Source organism: Lucilia sericata, unplaced genomic scaffold (assembly GCF_015586225.1).
Source record: "Lucilia sericata isolate MDLA Ls3-8-SP2 unplaced genomic scaffold, ASM1558622v1 Contig000348F_arrow, whole genome shotgun sequence".
Lineage (NCBI taxonomy): Eukaryota > Metazoa > Arthropoda > Insecta > Diptera > Calliphoridae > Lucilia > Lucilia sericata.
Genome location: NW_023994368.1, coordinates 170,822 through 193,811, shown reverse-complemented (window position 1 = coordinate 193,811; position 22,990 = coordinate 170,822). Strand labels below are relative to the sequence as shown.

Sequence of the window (22,990 nt, the reverse complement as noted above, 5' to 3'; positions counted from 1 at the left end):
TATAACAGTTACATATAATTCTAACGGAGCTTTAGTATCGTTATGATTGTTTAAGACAAAATGGGTGGAATAAAAATAGGGGGCGTGGCAATCTTATGAACTAAATAAAAAAATCGTATATCTGGGAGACCATCAGAGCTAGAATTCTCATATTTTGCACGGTCAACATTAAAATTCATATAAACAATTTAGGGGATAATGACCGGACTAGCAAGAGGGGGCGTGGCACCTCCTATATTAATTAAACACACAAATTCTTATATCTGGGAACCTATTGGAGCTGGAATCTCCAAATTTCGCAAGAAGAACATTCATGACATTCATGTTAAAATTTGGGTGCTAAATTGGCGGGCTAGCAATAGGGGGCGTGGTACCTTCCATATGAATTAAATACAAAAAATTTGCGTGTCTGTGAAACTATTAGAGTTAAAATCCTCGAAGAACTTTTTTGCACGAAGAACTTTGACATTCATGTGAACACTTGAGTATTAAAATTGCGGACTAGAATTAGTGGGCGGGGTACCACAGTTATGAATTAAATACAAAATTTGTATAAATGGAAAACTATTAGAGATGTAGGTCTCCATCTTTTTTCACAAAGAACTTTGACATTTATGTGAACATATGGGGATATATAGCAGACTTTCAATAGGGGCTTGGTACCTCTCATGTGAATTAAATAAAAAAAATCATATATTTGGGAAACTTTAAGATTATTCAAAATTTTCTTAGGTTACATTAACATCCAAATTGAGGGTCTAGTTTAAAGAATGGACCTCATCATTTCCGTGGGTCGAAAAACATGTATCATACCAGCCAGTTAAACAGTTGGATGGACATGTCCTAATCTACTCAGAATCTTAATAAAATTATGATTTAACTCCTTGATTGTTCTGTGCTTGTAGTTTTAAAAGTTTTTTTTGTTGTTTGCTTTCAAAGTGACAAGGGACTTTCAGGGATTAAAAAAATACTTACTTTTTTGTGTTGCAAATATCTCGCTCCTTTTTTCTATCCACCTTTTTTTCAACCTGTGTTTTTTATAAATAAAATATTATTCCAGTTTTTGTTTTTTATTCTTTTTTTTATTGATTAAAGTCCTTCTTTTTTTTCTTTAGAAATTTTATCATGACTTCAATATTTTTTATGCTTTTGCAAGACAAACAAACAAAAAATAAATAAATTTCTGATATTATTTTGATTTTGTTATAATTTTAACATTATTTGCATAAACTTAAAATTTTAGGATTTTACTAAAACGACTTTAAAATCTGTACTTTTTTGTTTGTAATTATGAAAGATTTCATTGATTTTATTAATTATTTTGTTTGTTTTAATGTTAGCATTTGTTTGCATTTGAAATAATATTAAAAAAGAAATCATTATGATTTCTTTTAGTGTGTGTGTAAATTTTTAAAATATTTAATTAATTTATTTAAATGTTTGACATCAATAAAAACATTTAGATTTTCATTTGCAAAATTTTTCTTTATTGTGTAGTGCTTTTTAAATTCAGTTTTTGTATGCATTTTTCTATACTTTTTTTTTGCATAAAAATTCTTTAGTTTTTGGGTTTTTTTTTTTTATTAAATTGAATTTTAGTTTTTTCTTTAAATATATTTTGCTCCTCTTTCTTGTCATTTGTTGTAGTTTAAATAGGACACCTAGTATTATATAATATTTAGTTTTAAGATTTTAAATTCCATCAATATATGCCTTCTAGACTTCTTAACAACATTTATTAAAATAATTTAATACTGTCGTATATTTTTATATATTTTTTATAAATATATTTTTATTATAAATTTTCAAGTGCGTTTCTTTGCTTTTCATTTAAAAAGGTGGTTTAAGTTTTTAGTACTTTTTTTCCTTTGAATTAGACTCGTATGGTACTTTTCAGTTTATTTAATCAAGGGGGATTGTCTTAAGGGATTTTTTTTTAAATATTTCAAACGACTTTTTGTCTGTTAGTGTTTTAATTAAATTTATTTATTAAACATTTATTTTAATCTTAATCCTAAAAAAACAGCAAAGAGTTTGTTTTCTTTTTGTTTAAATTAAAATGTTTTTCAAAAATATTTATTTTTTCTTAATGTTTATGTGAAATTACAGTTTCTTAATTTGTTATTTTTTTATATATATTTTTTCTTTTAACTATTATTGATTTAATATGACATATGTATGTATTTATTTATTTATTTAATATAATATATATTTTAAAAATTTAATATTAAGTAAAACATCTATAAACATTTATTTATTATTTTGTGAAAATTTTAACATTTAGTTACAGTTTTCTTTGAATCTTGATATAATTTCTTTTCTGACTAATTAAAATTCTTTTTAATGATTTTTCGGGAAAAAGTTTTACTAAAATTTGAAATGCCTCAATTCTTTAAAATTATAGGAAAGTTAACTAAAAAAACAAGTTTTCTTAAAATTGGTTCATTATTTGGTATAAATCATCCTGGAAAGTTTGCCTCTTTAAATTTCATAATTACGAAATTTGTTGGCCACATCGGAATTATCAGTGCCCCATTCCTGTTTACGACCGCCATAGTAGAGAGCAGCACCTCCCTCAGAAGCTCGACGATGGGCGGGATTTGGTGAGGCAGCCGAAAGACCACCACTGCCACCAGCTCCAGCAGCTGCAGCTGTTTCGGGCAACATACGATCCTTAGTCTTAGGTGTGGCCCAATGCATGGACTTTGGAATTTAAAGAAATATCAAGAGAAAATTAAATTTATTTGATACAAAAATTATAAATTAAAATTGTTTAAATTTTGCATGCTTTTTTTTGGTTGTTGTTAGCTACAAACATTTATTTTGGTTACTTATGGATCAAGAGGTAATGGCTGGGATTTTTCACATCAAAGTCATTGTTGAGTATTAATAGTTAAGGTAAACTTGTATTGGTAAACTTGTTTTGAATGTAGAAAGATAATAAATATAGAAATAATAACATGCTAAAGTAAGGGGATTGGCCATCGAGTACTGTGTAGGCTTTAGTCCTCAAAATAGATCATATATCTGCCTTCGTTCATCATTGTTAGAATCAAAATTGAAAAATGTTTAATGTGTTAATTTCCCATTGGATGATACTTACTGCTTCCGAAGTGTATTTCTTTGAATTTGAATATTCCGATTTTGAATATACCTTAACTCCTTAATATCGAGGTCTTGTGCATTTTAGCTTGGGAATTTATTCAGTTTCATTGATTTGTTCCATTTTCAAAACCGAATATTTCTGCCTGACTGAAAGACAATGTTATAATTTCACAAATATCCATACTATATATTTTATGGGGAATATGACCAATATTTCCTGATATTACCGAAATTCGGTAAGATCTTTGTAATAAACAACGCAAACAGAAAGAGCTACACCAATGTCCTCCACATAATGTATAGTCCCTCCCATTCAAATATTCACCTATGGATCATAAACACACACAGACGTGATCATGACGTATACTCAGTACTTTTCAACATAAAACGGTGCGTAGGGCTACATGGAAATTGATTAAAATTGGCTTCGAACCTACATACTTACTAATAGTTAAGGATTGAAATCCCTTGAGAATGTTTACACCATATCAAAAGACATCATCAAATGTCGGCTGTTTCTTTAGAATAAGACGACACATTCTATCGGTTACTCTTACATTGGTTCTAACTCAGTACTTTTGAACATAAAACGGTGCGTAGGGCTACATGAAAATTCGCTGAAATTGACGTCGAGCATATAGAGTGTTATGAGATATCTAACAGGAAAATCCACATACTTACTAATATTCAAGGATTCATATTTCTTGAGAATGTTAACAATATGTCAAAAGTCATCTTACAATGTCGGGTGTTTCTTTAGAATATGACGGCATATTCGATCGGTTACTCTTACTTGGGTTCTAAAACACGGTGCATAGAGGTCAATAACTGTGCTGATGCACCAGCGAAAGACGGATTTTCCAGCAAGCACTTGTTTTATTACTTTGTATAACTGTCCTGTTATCCACTCTCTGTTTCAATCTCGAGGTTATATTTTAATACCCTGATGGAGACTATTAAAACTGTTTAACTTCACTGGCTTCCTATATGAAGTTATAGATCGACCAACGTGTGATACTCTGACTTTTTGCTTATGACCTTAGCCATTTAATTAGATTAGATTGATAGGAGGATGTATACTATATCATATTCAAATAAATACACCTAGGACACTATAGGGCCTATTGTGCAGTCCTTTTTATGGAAAATGTTTGTTGGTAAAAACAAAAACCTTATACAGTATTCACTGAATGCATTATCGTCCGATGTTCAGAAACTTAGTTTTCTGGACTTAATTCATGAGAATTTTTAAATCAGTGTTTGTAATAATATCACTCCCAAGATATTTGAATCTAATTTCGGCGAAAGCCAGACAATGACAAAGAAAGTGCTCCAGAGTTTCATTATCCTCTCTATATGGTCTACATTCTGAATCCTCACGTCCAGTTTTGTATAGCTATCAACGTAATCCCATGTGTTCACTCGTTAGGGTCACCCCGTAGGATCTTTGTGTTTGTATCCATCGTTTCAATGTTCCAAGAGCTCTGTCCTCGTTGCATCGAATGGTTCGACGTTCATCAGGTTAACTACCTCAAGCTCATTTCACTTTAAAGCTCTTTGCTCTTTCGTTTCGCTGACTACTCTCAAGTGGCCTGGTATCCAAATGATGTAAACCTTACCTCTGAGAGAGTATTTGGTTAGAGCTTTCTTACAAAACAATACGGTCTTAGATTTAACTTTATCACCTGATATCATTCTGATTATAATCTGGCTGTCGGTAAATAGGTTAAGTAATGTGGGCGCAATATTTGTTTTAATTCAATTTACTCATTCTTTTATTGCTCGAACTTCTACCTGGAAGCTAGAGTTGTGAATAGGTAAACGGTAGTATATTTCTGATTTCTGGGTCTTTAATATAAATATAATCCTAGGCCAGTTTTCTCCCCCAGTTAAGAGCCATCCGTGTAGCAACGGATTTCTGCTGGTATTTGCTCTGAAGTTTCGCTTGACCATGACATTTTATCTGGGGTCAGTATTTCAAAGTTCCCGACATATTCTGTGTCTGCTATGCGATCGGACACTTCCGATGATTGTGTGTTTTGGTCAGTTCGCCTAAAGTTGTTAGCTATCTGAAGTTAGGAAAATTAATTACCCGTTTAGAAACCAAAAAGATCTGACCTAGATTGAATATCGTAAGAATATTGGACGAAAATTTCTATAAACCAGTCTGGATTGCACCTCAGAAACCTCATTGGTAAAGGTTACAACCTTGCAAAAATTTTTAATTTTGATGGCAGAGTCCACCAATATATTTAAGATTTAAATACCTTGTAATTTCAAACCCAAATTTAAAACTCAATTACAAATTTCATATTAACTTCATTATGATTTCTTATGTCTATATACACAAATATTCATATCATTATTATCTTCATTAAAATTTACTGATTTAATTATAAATTCAATTGTACATATATCTTAAATACATCAATATTTTTACCAAGAAAATGTTAAACATAACCAAAGTGTCCATCAAGAAAATGTCTTGATGCATTAAAATTTTAATCCAAACCGCACAAACAGAATCATCATCATCAACAACAACAACAGCAGCAGTATTATCATTATCTGACGTGTAACCAGAAAATAATATCAAATGCTGAAACGCAATATACGCCCCCACGCTCCCACTTGAGGTTTCTTTCTGCAAGGTTAATTCTGTTTGCGTTCGAAGACAATCTCTGAAGTTAACCTACCTACGTAAAAACATATATATACATACATATATAAAATGTGGTTATGTTTGTAAATGTTTAAGTATTTTAAATGTTAAAAATATCCATACATAGTATATGAATATCCTTGTATTATATACTATAGGTAGAATTCCTTAATTTGTACCAAAATTCGACATGTATGTAGGTGTCGTTAACATTAAACAACAAACCACAGATTTGTGTAATTTTTTATTACTTTCTTTTCGCTGAAAAATGTTAATTTGAGTTATTTGATTGAAATGAAGAGGTTTTTGACAGGTTTGATATTTGCTTCAATAATAATAATACTCAATGGGTTATATTAAATTTTATTACTTTCCCTTTTGGAGCTGAATTTAAAGTATATATTTGACTCTATTATCCTGTAAAAATTGAAGAGTATATAATATAAAATTGCTTACGACAAAATCGATATCGCCCTTAATATTTATGCTAGAACTTCTACAAGGAACAATGTACCCATTGTTTAATCAGTTGTTGTAAAAGCAAATTCGAAGTGACTTGTGGATTCGAAGTGAAATTCGGACACACGGTGTCTAGGAGAAACCATTTTGTAATGATCGAAACAAATAGTATTTGTACTGACAAAATTATGTTAGATTGATATGACGATGTATAATACATCAAATTCTAACAAAAATCATGGAAAATGTTTGTGATCAATGAAGGCATTATCGTCCAACACAAAGGGAAAAGGAAATATACACGCCTGGTACCAAATTGACACCAAAGAGTTTATAATTGTTCAATAACAACCGTTGTCAAAGTATATACATACAAACAAACGTGGTAAGCTCACTATTGGCAACGGATTGTTTGTCAATAGTGAGCTTACCACGTTTGTTAACATTTAGAAAACGGATGTGTATAGAATTTAGATTTCGACAACGAATTGTTGCAATGTTGTCAACATTACATAGGGTTGTCGTACGTATGTATATACTTTGACAACAGATGGTATTGAAAAATTATAAAAAGTTTGGTGTCAATTTGGTACCTCTGTGAATGTTCAGAAACTCAGTTTTTCTAGACATAATTCCTAAGAATTTTCCAATCGATGTACGTTAAGGATGTTATAACCGGAATAATATCACTTCCAAGATATTTTGATCTAATTTTGACGAAAGCCCGACAATGACAAAGAGAGTGCTCCAGAGTTTCACTTCCTCTCCTCATGCTCTACATTCGTCTGCGGCCGTAAGTTCAATTTTGTATAGTTGCGTCCGTAATCGCATGTGTCCATTCAAAATATATACCATCATGCTAATCTCAGACTTGCTCATTTTGGAGAGGCTTCCTGTCCTGTTCTCGTTAAGGTCTCCCCATAGGATCTTTGGAGTTTTATCCACCGTTTTATTATTACAAGAGACTTTATTTTTATAGCATTCTCTCGCCCTTATTTTTAATTCAGCCTTCGTTGTGTCAAAACCTTTACTTTGAAGCAAGTATATTCGCTCTTTTGTTGCCGACTACTCTCTCCTTGGTACGCATATGATGTAAAGCTTTTCTCTGGGAAAGTATTCGGTTAAAGCTTTCTTACAATTCAATACGGTCTTAGATTTTAATTTATCACTTTATATTGCCCTAATTGCCTTCTGGGTGTCGGAAAATATATTAGCCCCTGTAGGCGCCATATTTATTCTAATACAATTTACTCATTCCGTTATTGCTCGGACTTCTGCCTGGAAGCTAGTGTTCTTATTAGGTAGACTGAAATATTTCTACTTCTGGGTCTTCAATATAGAACACCTGGACCGTTTTGTCTCCCAGCATTGAGCTATCCAGTCTACAGTGGAACAAGTATTAAAGTATTAGAGATATGCTGAAAATCTATAGCTGAGAGATTTTAAAAATAACAGATGTGATCTTCAAGAAAGTTGTTTCAAATAAGTATTCCTTGGCGCTGCTGAAGAAATCAAAAAGTAATTGTTTCTATCGAAAATCGAAGGAAATCCGTTATATCTTTCTCTCTTTTGGAGATATTCCGAAGATTACTCTTTGGAACGACTGGGGAAAACTTAATTAAACCTACACCACTGATCTGTACATTCTAAAGATCCGTATTCTGCTACACTCTTAACATTTCACTTGAATTTGGATAGTCGTCATTATTGGAGCACATGATCCGTTTAGTAGTCCTATAGTCAATGTTAAATTGTTTTGAACAAAAAGTGGTCCACGCGTGGTTTACCTTTTAAATGGAGCATGTTTTTTCATATACATATTTAAATTAGTTTTGGATCAGTCCTAGTCCATTGCGGAGTAGTCAAATGTACGGATTTCTTGTCGTTCTTAATTTATGCAGAGAACTCTAGGAGGACTCTAACTAATATTTAATATTCTAAATCTGTTTTCGTTACCATCTCCTCAATGCGATTCTGTGAGGTGAAGTGTACTTAAAGATCCATGGATCCATCAGGATGGAATGTGAGGAATGTTAAAAGCTCTTATATCCAGCCTAGGAGTTCTTTCGGAATCTTCAGTCTATTTAATTTCGATGATAAAGTAAAAAAGTCAACTTCCAATAAAGGGGACCAACCAGCAGTGCTAGCTAATCATCGGAAACATTGTAGATAAATCGGATGTAGCATCAATGAATTTAGATATATTCTCTTGAAATGGTTTCAAAATGAGATTTTTTATATATTTTTGTAAAAATCTGCGCAGTTTCTAAATTACAACTGTTGTATAACATTTTAATGGAAACATGATTAAAATTTACTTTATTAAAAATTTTGGTTTAATTTTTAACATTAACTAATTTCATTAAATACAACTGATAAAGGTAACCAGAATTCCAAGTACTAAACTTAATTTAAAAGAGTGTGTGTTTTTTTTCCAATATTAATGAAAACAAATTGAAAAGAAAGAACGAAAAAAGGAACGATTTCGTTAATATTTTCTAATAATTTTAATGTACTTCAATTTCCTTTGAATTAAAATGTTTTCTCCTCTTTTAAAACTACCTTGCAAGCAGCGAAGAATATTTAGTTTAATTTTTTTTTTCCTTACCATTCATGCAAGACGTAGAACCAACCATAAAAAAGTACTATAGAAACAATTTCAATTTTAAAGTACTTACGAGGCGAATGGAAAAAAATGTCAGAGGTATGCTAAATATGTTACAAAACGAGAGTACACAAGTATCAAGTACATGGAATGTGTTTTTAATGGTTTTGATATATAAAATATCATAAAACAAAATTGTTAAACTTATAAATACGTAGAAGAGTTCGTGGCGGGATTTAACGAACAAGGAATGAAAAATATACTAAGTCGGTCAAACCTGACTACATAATACCCCATACCATTGCAAACTTAAGGGATTAGCGAAAATGTTGCTTAAATGGAATGGATTACAATAGATAATGATGGGTTTCTGGGAGTTAATTGTCTGGAGTTATATGAACACGAAAACTGATTTCAGGACCTTCTAAACGTTTCATTCTTGGCACGATCATGGCCCAATCTTAACGGTTTGACAATATTATTTAAATTTATGTCAACTTTGTCGATTTTTATAGAGATACGAGAACATTTAACATAATTATAAGCTCCAAAGCCCTATTTGAGGGGCATTGTTGAATAATGGATCGAGGGCTTTGTCCTTGGGTCAAGTAGGGAGTATGTGCCAAATTTAATAAAATTGAGCATAAGATTTATTTGGGCATACAGATGTTCGAAAAGACAGACGGACATAAATCCACTCAGAAAGTATTTCTGAGCCGATTATACTAGGTGTGTATAGGACATACATGGGCATACAGATGTTTGGAAAGACAGACGGGTGGACAGACGGACATAAATTCATTCAGAAAGTGTTTCTGAGCCGATTATACTGGTGTAGAGTATAATGATTTCTACTGATACTTTAAGGTTTTACATAAAAATAGTATATACTCCGACTAAAAAGGTGTAGGGTATAAAAAACAGAAAAGAAACACATTTGTCAAGGTTGCCAGAGGAGATAAGTAAGAGAACATGAAGGAGACACACACACATACACTTAAAAACATTTAATAGAGTATTAACAAGGAGACACGTAGAAAAATATGGATAAAACAAAAGTATGAAAAAACAGCGATAAATATTACACCATTTCCAAAGTTTCTATATAAAAAGCTAAAGCTCAATTAAAACATTTCCAAAATACAGTTTTTCTTTAATAATTTTCATATTTTAAAAATTATATGTAAATGTTTTTTTTCTTGTTGGAAATGGTGTAAAACATGCCAAATATATTGTATGCGTTTGTGTTTTTTTTATATCAAAAAGTTCAAAAGTATTTTGTTTTTGTACAGAGAAAAACACGACACATATTTCCACTTCTAAAGAGGAAAATAAAAGAAAGAAAAAAGATGGATTACAAATATAAAAAAGGGATAATTTTGTAAACATTATTTTGGTTTTGGAGTATAAATAGTCTTGTTTAAGTTTGTTTCTTTCACATTCTTTTTTTTTCATCTATTTATCAAATGCCCATACCTCTTTATCCACTTTCTCCGCTATAGTGTATCTTCTCACCTGACCAACATGCTCTTTCATACCCAACCAATTCTTGTAACTCATGGCAATACCACTATTACGCCATTTATCATAATTGGCCCTCTTCTCCGGATCGCATAAAGTCTCCTTAGCTTCCTAGAAATGGCCAGAAAGATATAAAGTAAAAATAAAAATAATTATTAAAAAAAATTAATAATTTAAATGTAATTAAATCTGGTTTGTTTTATTCATTTTTAATTAAATTTATTTACAATTTTACATTTTAATGGTTTTGTATTAAAAAATAAAACTGAAATTTTAATTTCAAAGTTTTAATATATTTTATGTAGATTTTTATTCACATTTTTTTTTTTTGTCATTTACATCAAAATGTATGCTTTGAAAATAAATTGAATATTCAATAAAATTTTAAAGCATATTTTTGGGGTATATAAAAATAAATTTAAATTTGTTTTTCTTTTTTAAAAGCCCCATGGGGAAATTAAACGCTTGGTTAGACAATTTATTTAACGAAATAAAAATATTATTATTAAAATGCTACACGTGCTGAAAAAAAACTATAAAAAAGCCTTTCTTTAGTCATACATTTTTGCGTAAACGTCACTTTATTGTCCCTAGGTAAACTAAAGAGTAGTCATTTTAATATATTTTCTTCATCCTAACATGCTTAATTTAACTAACTTATAAAAATCATCTCTTAACGATTTAAAAAAAAAATCCTAACAAAAAATACAAAATTTTTCCTTGTTTTCCTATAATCCCCCACCATTAATAAATGTTAATCCTAAAATAAAAATCAACATGCCGGACAGGTCATTACTGTCATTCCTTTTCAAATATTTAAGAATCTATTCGGTTGACTAAACTTAAGAATATAATCAAAGTATAGATTATAATGTTGTTTGACCAGCACTTGATCTTTTAGTATTAAACAAATGGAACATTTAAGCAAATACATATACATATGTATGTATGTACTTTGTTTATTATTATTTTTTTGGTTCTCTTGTATAGTCCAATTGGATAAATAAACAAAGCAAACATTTGAAGAATTATATTAATTTTAGTGTTTTAGTAAATATTGTAAAAATTAAGAAAATTCTTTATATAGAGAGTTTTCTATACATAGACAAGACAATACACTGGTATAGATCGTTATATGGTCAAGACAGTAGACTGGTGAATACTCAAGAGCTTGGGCTGGTCCACTGTTAAGACTCAAGAGTCAAGAGTTAAGACTATATAAAGATCTATAGTCAAAACTATATATAGATCTATGTATAACAGATCTATAGTCTATAGCCAAGACTATTAAAAGATCGATAGTTAAGACTATAGACAGATCTATAGTCCAGACTACAGATAGATCTATAGTCCATACTACAGACAACAGACAGATCTATAATCAAGAATATAGACAGATCTATAAACAGACCTATAATCAATACTATGGACAGATCTATAGTCAAAACTATAGACAGATCTATATTCAAGACTATAGACAGACCTATAGTCAAGACTATAGACAGATCTATAGTCAAGATTAAAAACAGATATATAGTCAAGAATATTGACACATTTATAGTCAAGGCAATAGACCGACATATAGAAAACACTATAGGCAGAGTTATAGTCAAGACTATAGACTGATATATAGTCAATACTACAGACAGATCTATAGTCAAAACTATAGACAGATCTATATTCAAGACTATAGACAGACCTATAGTCAAGACTATAGACAGATATATAGTCAAGACTATAGACACATTTATAGTCAAGGCAATAGACCCACATATAGTAAACACTATAGGCAGAGTTATAGTCAAGACTATAGACTGATATATAGTCAATACTACAGACAGATCTATAGTCAAAACTATAGACAGATCTATATTCAAGACTATAGACAGACCTATAGTCAAGACTATAGACAGATATATAGTCAAGACTATAGACAGATATATAGTCAAGAATATTGACACATTTATAGTCAAGGCAATAGACCGACATATAGTAAACACTATAGGCAGAGTTATAGTCAAGACTATAGACTGATATATAGTCAATACTACAGACAGATCTATAGTCAAAACTATAGATAGATCTATAGTCAAGACTATAGGCAGATCTATAGTCAAAACTATAGTCAGATCTATAGTCAAGATTATAGACATATCTATAGTCAAGACTATAGACAGATCTATAGTCAAGACAGGTATATAGTTAAGACTATAGACAAATATATAGTCAAGAATATTGACAAATCTATAGTCAAGACAATAGACAGACATATAGTTAACACTATAGACAGATTTATAGTCTAGACTATAGACTGATAAATAGTCAATACTACAGACAGATCTATAGTCCAAACTATAGATAGATCGAAAGTCAAGACCATAGACAGATCTATAGTCAAGACTATAGACAGATCTATAGTCAAGACTATAGACTGATCTATAGTCAAGACTATAGACAGATCTATAGTCAAGACTATAGACAGATCTATAGTCAAGACTATAGACAGATCTATAGTCAAGATATATATAGTCAAGACTATAGACAGATATATGATCAAGAATATTGACACATCTATAGTCAAGACAATAGACAGACATATAGTAAACACTATAGGCAGATTAATAGTCAAGACTATGGACTGATATATAGTCAATACTACAGACAGATCTATAGTAAAAACTATAGATAGATCTATAGTCAAGACTATAGACAGATCTATAGTCAAGACTACAGATTCATATATAGTCCAAACATTAGACTGGTATATAGTCATGACTACAGACAGATCTTTTGTCAAGACTATAGACAGAACTATAGTCAAGACTGTTGATAGATCTAGTCAATACTATAGACACATCTATAGTCAATACTATAGAGACATCTATTGTAAAGACTATAGATACATCTATAGTCAAGACTATAGATACATCTATAGTCAAGACTATAGACAGATCTATAGTCAAGATTATAGACAGATCTATAGCCAAGACTATAGACAGATCTATAGTCAAGACTATTGACAGATCTGTAGTCAAGACTATAGACAGATCTATAGTCAAGATTATAGACAGATCTATAGCCAAGACTATAGACAGATCTATAGTCAAGACTATTGACAGATCTATAGTCAAGACTATAGACAGATCTATAGTCAAGATTATAGACAGATCTATAGCCAAGACTATAGACACGTCTATAGTCAAGACTATAGACACATCTATAGTCAAGACTATAGACACATCTGTAATCAAGACTATAGACAGATATATAGTAAATTCTATAGACAGATCTATAGTCAAGACTATAGACTTATATATAGTCAATACTATAGACAGATCTATAGTCAAGACTATAGATAAATCTATTACAGATCTGTAGTCAAGACTATATACAGATCTGTATTCAAGACTATAGACAGATCTATAGTCAAGACAATAGACACATCTATAGTGAAGGCTATATACAGATCTATAGTCATGACTATAGATCTGTAGTCAAGACCTGTCTATTGTCTTGATATATAGTCAACACTATAGACAGATATATAGTCAACACTATAGAGAGATATATAGTCAAGACTATAGACGGATATACATATAGTAAAGACTATAGATAGATCTATAACAGATCTATCTATAAATATGTCCACAAATTTTTTATTCATATATTAATATTAATATAATTCTCACCAAGTCATTTGCCAATTTGATATTAAATTAAACTTATTTTATTGCAAAAAATTATAAATATTTCAACTTGAACAAATATTTTCATATCGAATCAGTCCATAGAAAGTCTTGTTTAATAAAGTCACGTTTTATTAATAATAATTCCTTGTAAACATGTTTTATTTGTTACACAATCTTTAGCAAACTTTAACTATTTACTAAATTGAACACATACAAAAAATAAATTATTAATATTGTTACATATTTTTTTTCATTACAGGTTAGTTCTATCTTGCTGGATAAGTAAGTAAAGAATATTTTCTATAAATTAATCACGTTTTATATACTAAACTAATTCTGAATGTTTCATAATTTTGTTATTTACCACAAGCTATATTTATTTTTTAACACTCCCCCTTTATGTCAAATAAAAATTTCCGATTAGGTACTCTGCTGAAGTATTAAATAAAACATAAGACAAATCAATTTTGTTTTTTTTTTTTTTTCTTTCAATATTAATTTTCAATGAATATTTGGGTCATTACAGATGAATAAAGGAAAAATTGTAGGCGAAAATGTATTTCAAACAAAAGAAATCATACATACATATCTTACCCAAAATCACAGGCTTTGTAAGAATCTGTAAAATAATGGAAATACATTTTCATTCCAATGTTGTTGTTGTTTCCTTTTCGTTATAGAGTTTTACACACAAAAAAAAATAGACTTAAAAAACTGGCTCACAAAGACGTCACATATTGTCTGTCTGATAAATACAAACTTATGGATGTTTTATACTTTATTTAAGGTGTGCACAGAAATTGTAAGGAATTAAGTCTTGAGAGTTTATTATAATTAGATTTAAGGAGAAGGTTCAGTTTGGAATATAGTAATGCCTCATCTACTCTGAAGTTTGAAATTGAGAATGTGGGAGAAATATTTTGAATTTTAAAAGGTTTGCGAAAATATTATATTTGTCATCCCATTTTATTCTTCCCAAAATGAATGCATTCTTTTATAGTCTATCATTAACACAAGTAACACAAGCCTACAATTTCTCATACATATACACAAACATAAATAGTACGTATGTATGATGGTTTCAACACATGTGTAGGTTTATTGATCCTGGAGTGGTTTAAATGTGGTAGTACAGGATTCGACCTACATAAAATGATATGTTTGTACAAACATATGTAAATATAGGAACACACACACATGAATTTGTATCTACAGTTTATATATAATAAGCAGAACAAAAAACAACAGTTTGTAGCATATTTATACCCTACACCACTTTAGTGGGTAGGGTATATTGGGTTTGTGCTGATGTTTGTAACGCACAATAATATTGGTCCTATACCCACCTTAAAGTATACCAATCGGCTCAGAATCAATTTCTGAGTCGATTTAGCTATGTCCGTCCGTCTGTCCGTCCGTCTGTCCGTCCATGTAAACCTTGTAATCAAACTACAGGTCGCAATTTTGAAGATAATTCAATGAAATTTGGTACATGATATTCTATTGCTCCAGGGACGAAGCCTATTGAAAATGGTTAAGATCGGTCCATTATTTCACCTAGCCCCCATACAACTGAACCCCCCAATAGGGCTTTTAATCCTTGTAATCAAACTACAGGTCGCAATTTTAAAGATAATTCAATGAAATTTGGTACATGATCTTCTATTGTCCCAGGGACGAAGCCTATTGAAAATGGTTTACATCGGTCCATTATTTCACCTAGCCCCCATACAACTGAACCCCTCGAATAGGGCTTTTAAAACTTGTAATCAAACTACAGGTCGCAATTTTGGAGATAATTCAATGAAATTTAGCACATGATCTTTTATGGTACCGTAGATTAAGCCTGTTGAAAATGGTTTACATCGGTCCATTATTTCACCTAGCCCCCATACAACTGAACCCGCCGAATAGGGCTTTTAAGTTCATAATTATGTTTAATATATTCATATCTCGACAAAAAGCTGCAATAACCAAGTTGTATACAAGACTTGATGACCCCCACGAATTCCATAATAATAGGTTCTCATATGACCCTAGCCCCTATGAAAAGCCCTTATCAAAATTTCACTTAAATGTCCACAATTTTATTCAACAATAAACGGCTTAAGTATGTATATCTAAGGCAAGGTACAATTCAACTTAAATGCTTTATTATGGCAACTAAATCACATTATATTTTTGTCAAAGGTGTAGGGTATTATATGGTCGGCCTCGCCCGACTATAATTTCTTACTTGTTTTAAATATACATACGTTCGCTACAAATGACGCTGAAATTGTTTAAGAAAATATTTTCCATAAAAATTTAATTATAAACATTTTTATTTATTTCCCTCCCTCTTCCTTCGCCTTCAATTTGCGCTGATTGTTTTTATTTCTGAAAAACAAAATCACTGGATTTTCTTAACACAACGGGATATTAAAACACGTATGTATGAATGTATGTAAGTATGTATGAATAATGTCCGTATGTGTACTTACTATAAGTTGTAAGTTAAGTATTATTGTCATCTCATTACTATTATTGGGTATGGGATATAAAAGTTATTTTATTATACATATTTTCTTTATTCCTTTTTGACTTTTTAATGAATTTATAATGACTCGTTACTTATTTCGTTTTTATTTTCTTTTGGCATGTTAATCATACGTTATGTTGAACGTGAGTTTACATTCTACAAAGGGATAGTTTCTTTTTTACATATTTGATATAAAAATAAAAAAGCCATTAAGTTGACCCGTTTGTACCTTAATCCAGTCGGTGTTTCCTTTTATATTTTTGATTTATTTTTAATATCCGAGTTATATAGAGGGGTTGCTTTGTTTGAATAATTTTATGTATCTGCATAAAATTGGTGGTATTTAGTAAGAATTGTGTGTCATTTGCAATTAATGAAATTTAACACCTAGAACCACCAAGAACAATTAGACAATTGGTTTAGTTGAAGGGGGTGTTAAGAGTACAGACAGACTATTTTAGTAAGGGAGTATTAAGAATTTATAGTAAACTAGCTATAGCCAGTGTATATTTCAATATACACTTTAATTTCATCTACATTTTTAGTAAATCTGTATCTTCATATTAAAGTCGCCCGATAAGATTTGATGACTCCGCACCTGTTATATTTTCTCCGATATACTTAGTATATCCGTTTATAGGCTTAAGAAATTTGCGATATAGTTCACAGTGTAGATTATATTTCAGACTGCACGCTTTTCTATAGTCCAGACTATAGACTGTTCTATAGTTCAGACTATAAACTGTTCTATAGTTCAGACTATAGACTGTTCTATATTTCAGTCTCTAGACTGTTCAATAGTCCAGTCTCTAGACTGTTCTATAGTTCAGTCTCTAGACTGTTCTATAGTCCAGTCTCTTGACTATTCTATAGTACAGCCTATAGTCTGGACTATAGAACAGCCTATAGTCTGAACTATGGAACAGCCTATTGTCTGGACTATAGAACAGTCTATAGTCTGGACTATAGAACAGTCTATAGTTTGGACTATAGAACAGTCTATAGTTTGGACTATAGAACAGTCTATAGTTTGGAGTAGAGAACAGTCTATAGTCTGGGCCATAGAACAGTCTAGAGACTGGTCTAGAGAACAGTCTATAGTCTGGACTATAGAACAGTCTATAGTCTGGACTATAGAACAGTCTGAAGTCTGGACTATAGAATAGTCTATAGTCTGGACTATAGAATAGTCTATAGTCTGGACCATAGAATAGTCTATAGTCTTGACAATAGGCTGTTCCATAGTTCAGACTATAGGCTGTTCTATAGTCCAGACTATAGGCTGTTCTATAGTCCAGACTATAGGCTGTTCTATAGTCCATACTATAGACTTTTCTATGGTCCAGGCTATAGACTGTTCTATAGTCCAGACTATAGACTGTTCTATAGTCCATACTATAGACTGTTCTATAGTCTAGACTATAGACTGTTCTGTAGTCCAGACCATAGACTGTTCTATAGTCCAGACTATTCTATAGTGCAGACTATAGACTGTTCTATAGTCCAGACTATAGGCTGTTCTATAGTCCAGCCTATAGACTGTTCTGTAGTTGAGACTATAGAATTTTCTAAAGTCGAGATTATAGACATTTCTAAATTTCTGACTATAGACCCAGCAAAAAAAGACGTGCAAAAAAAGTAGTAAATGCATGGTTTGAAGTGATAATGAACTGGTTCATATTTAGGGGAAACATGCATGATTTTAACATTAGCGAGTCATTGGCATGCATGGGTTCGTATTTGCAAAAATAGTTCGTCATTTAAATGAGTTCTTATAACCAATAAATATTCGATGATTCTCAAGCGAATTTTCATTGGTGCACTATATTTATTTAAAAATGCATTAATGGTATTTCGATTTAATTATCAATATTTAAATAATTTTTTTGCGTGATATTGATAAAAATAGAATAAGATAAAACATAACTAACTGATTTTGATTGGATTTAAATTCATGCAGAGGAAAAATACCCCTTGTGTTTTAAAATCCGTTAAGCAGTCTTGGTTTTTTCCTTCTCTTATTAATGGACTTAATATTACTAATTTTAATGGACTTAATATTACTAATTTTAACAAAAATCTAATAAAAAATTAATGTAATTTTTAATCTTTATTGTATGAAATGCATGTTTTCGTTAAATCTCCTAAGAGAATACCAAATTACAGTAAAATATTACAATTCCTATAGTGGAGTTACATGAGTGAATTTGGGTTCATTTTTCATGCCTTCACTGATGACAAATTTATTAGAATTTAGGCATGTATTTAAAACGCATTAAATAGAATACTTACTAAAGAAATCATGAAAATATCCCTTCTTCTTTAACAACTTCAAAATTTTTTTGCTGGGGACTGTTTCATAGCCCAGACTATAGACTGTTCTATAGCTCAGACTATAGACTGTTTATAGCCCAGAATATAGACCGTTCTATTTATAGTCCAGATTACAACTGTTTTATAGTCCAAACTATAACTGTTCTATATTCCAGACTAATACAGATCTGTCTATTAATGTTCTGTAGTTCCAAATCAAAATTGTACTTCATTTTGAAAATTTCATAATTTGCTTAACATATTCCAAAAACTGCTGTGTATGAAAATTACAAATTTTCGGAACAAGTTGCATATAAATGCAATTTGTAATTTATATGTACATACAAATATATGTATGAATGTCAATTTAGAGAGTAGCAAATAGTTTTTGTGTTGTTATTTTTAATCCGACAACAAAATGTCAATGTTATTAACATCTGTTCAAATGAAAGTCCATTTAATTTTAAAATGTGTTTTTATTTTTGTTTATACTCTAATCAAAATAGTTTTGAAACACAAGAAAACTAAACATGACATTAAATAAACTTTTTATTATGCATTTTGAATTGAAAATAAAACTATGCAGTTGTGATAGTAAATATGAATTGGTTGAAATAAACAAGAATTTTTGTGTTAAAGAAATACACTTAAAAAACTTTAACTCACAACATTTCATTTGAAATTCCAACCATAACAAAACTATTCTAAAGAAAAAATGTAAATCTGTCCATTATTATTTTTGTACATGTAATTGTCAGCATTTTATGATTCATAGAAAAATGTTTACTTGTTGAATTATGGTTGTAAAACATTTTTACTGTGCATTTCATGAATTCTTAAACAACTGATGATGTTTTAATATTTATGATGCTCTAACTGTAAATAAACAATTTAACAGATACACACACATGTACAAACCTATAACAAAAAGGATAAACATACATATTTAATAGATGCTACGGTAGAATGGAAAGACAATTTTTACAGTTCAACAGGTAAATGGAATAAGAGAAATCTACAAATAAATTGATTATTAATATAAACGTTAGTGATGAAAGTTTAATACCAAGTAACTAACATGACTTTTTTTTGTCTGGAGATAAAAATATCAATCGATTTTCTATAATGCTGAGGGTTGTTTACATCACAAGCTTAGGTTAAAAATATGTCAGTTATATGGTGTCAAACATTTACCATTGTTAAATAAAATCGATATTTTTTCTGAAAAAACAACTGTTTTTCCCCTTCACTGCCTTAAAAGCCCCATTACCCTTCTACTCTTTTACCAATTACTTATTTTCAGTTTGAATTCATTTCATTTTTATTATAAATTGTTATTACAAAGCTTGTAATGCTCTTTGGTCTCTATGAATTTTAAAGCGATTGTAACAACACAATTGCTACGTTTATATAACAATTTCTACAACAATGACATTTTACATTTACTTAAACATAAACTATAGCAATAGTAATAGTAGTTAGTTGTAGTAGTCGTCTACATTATAATATTAGCAACTCAAAACGGAAACACTTATGGTTTTTTCAAAATGAACGTACGAACGACTGCTTACGGTAGAGTATATTAAATGGGGAAACTAGGTTGCCACAATATGTTTCCGTTCTAATGCAAACGTTAAACATAATTTTTTAAATGAAAAAAAGTTGTATTGTGGAAACATAATACTAAAAGAAATATTTATAATTTAAATGAAAGGCGAAAAAAATGCTTAACATTTTCTTAAAGAACAAAGTGTTAGTAAGTCCGTATATGTTTAGAAATTATAAAAATTGTGGGTGTTTTTATATGTCACACATAACGTTTATTTTCTTCCATAACATTTATTTTTATAAAATTATAAATAATCATGTAAATTGTAGTCTAAAGAACTACTGCTTTTCAGGTTTTGAGACTCAATTATTTATAGTATACTACGCCATACAAAATGCTGCATAAACATATTTATTAGAAAAATTGTATTGAAAGTGGGTAATATCGGTCCACGTTTTCGGATAGCCCCCATACAAGTGGACCCCCGAAAAACAGCTTTAATCGGCATATCTGTTTCAAAAGTACGAATATAGCGATGAAATTCGACATAAATAAGTGTCATTTATACTTATATAAAACTTATTTGTGCCAATTTTTAGAGAGATAATAGTATATTTGACGTAATTATGGCATAAAAATCCCAAATCGGGAGTTACGGTTGTATGGGTGCTAGGTGAAATAATGGACCGATTAAAACCATTTTCAATAGGCTTCGTCCCTGTGCTAAAAAACATGCTTGGTCCAAATTTCATCAAATTATCTTGAAAATTGCGGCCTGTACCTTGCGCACAAGGTTTACATGGACAGCCAGCCAGCCAGCCAGCAGGACAGACGGACGGACATGTCTTAATCGACTCAAAAAATGATTCTGAATGACTTATATACGTATAATACCCTTCCCACTATAGTGGTGTAGGGTATAAATACTAACGACGAAATATGAGAAGGTTATATATAAGTTTCTCATTCCGTTTGTAATTTCTATAATATAATTTTCCTACTCCATAAAATATATATATATATATATATATATTCTGGATCCTTATAGATAAAGAAGATTAAGCTATGTCTGTTCGTCTGACTGCCTGTCTGTCTGTCCGTCTATATGTTTGTTGAAATCAGGTTTTAGAAGACCTCCAGATATCTTTGGGATCCAAATATTCAACAATTCTGTCAGACATGCTTTCGAAAAGTTTCCTACTTGAAATCAGCAAAATCGATAAATAAATAAGAGACGAAAATTTCCAAAACAACACATGAAAATATTACAGTTTTTTCTCATTCTTGATTAACTTTTTCAAAAACTATGGCAGCTTATACAACAAATATTATCACATAACTTTTTTCCCATTCAAAGATTAACTTAATTGAAAATGATTAGAATCGGTTAAAATTTTTGTGTAGCCCCCATACAAATGTATGTGCGTACTCCCGGAAAATGGATTTATTTTTAATAACTCACTCTAGAATATCGGTATAACAAAATTTTGCCCTTATGTATAAATCTAATATCGATAAAAATTGTACTACCAACTGGAACCTATAAAACTTGATTATGTCAAATTTCATCATCATTTCTGTTATGAGGGAACCTTACATGGGTGTTAGGGTCATTAGATTAGATTTAGATTCATGAATACAAAATTTGTTTGTGTCAAATTTCATGGCAATACAGGTATTTTTTGATCAAGTTATAAGAAGTAAAGTAATTTTCTGAAGGGCACCTTCTATGGGGAGTAGGGTCAATTATGGACCTATCCTTATACAATTAAGTAAGAGGATTTTTATTTCTATAAAACTAGTTCTTGTTTTAATCATTAACTTTCTTCAGAAGTTAATGATTGAAAGAATCTATTTGTCACCACATCGTACAAGCATAAGCTTAGCGCCTTGGATTTTTAGATTTGGCGGGTTATCCGGGAAGCAGTTATACTTTCAATTCTTGATCTTCAAACTTTTTTGGCTGTGCTGGGCTATTTTTATATTCTTTATCAAAATCCACACTTCTGAACTGCACAGATCATTTATAGAAAGTCGAAACCGATAGATCACATTGACCGTAAGGTGTTTACCCAATATTGTTCAAGTATCGAGTACTTTAAATGAACACCTATCAAATGGCCTATTTCAAGGTGATGCTATTTCAACCATAAGGCGAGCTAGAGATTAAACATCAACACCCCCTTGTGACTTGCAAAAGAACACGGAGGTGGCAAAGGCTTTGCTGGACCAAGCAAGCTTTGCTCGAGTACCAAAGCTATGATCATTGCTGCCTCGTTGAAGATCCGTTTACATCCGCGAAGATAAACTTTCTCGGTGATCTATCAAATAAGCCAAAGACAATTTCGTATTCACTGAGAACACACTATGTCAAATCAAGTATGAAGATAGCCAGCCCTGAACATACCATGACATTGAATGGAGTTTTAATAATGACATTTAATTATGATACCGTACATCCATCATCATTCCATCCAATAAATCAATTCCAAGACCTTGCCACACCCTTCGGATAATGAGAAGTGTCATTATCTGATGGTTGTGGCAAAGTCTATATACTCTTGAT

The 22,990-nt window shown here is 30.7% G+C and overlaps 1 protein-coding gene across 4 annotated transcripts in view; it reads right to left on the bottom strand.

Annotated features, from left to right (window-relative positions):
• Positions 1 to 1,192: 1,192 nt before the first annotated feature.
• Positions 1,193 to 22,990, bottom strand: part of LOC119603939 (J domain-containing protein) — a 76,475-nt gene continuing 54,677 nt past the window's right edge. For 3 of the 4 annotated variants that reach the window (XM_037956238.1, XM_037956239.1, XM_037956240.1), the window contains exons 4-5: positions 10,308 to 10,463; positions 2,228 to 2,703 (exon numbers count right to left, since the gene is read on the bottom strand). In XM_037956238.1, coding sequence (XP_037812166.1) covers positions 2,482 to 2,703; positions 10,308 to 10,463 — 378 coding nt within the window. In that variant the 3' untranslated portion in view covers positions 2,228 to 2,481. Of the gene's footprint in view, positions 2,704 to 10,307; positions 10,464 to 22,990 lie in introns of all 4 variants that reach the window. The other variant, XM_037956241.1, reaches the window with a different exon arrangement.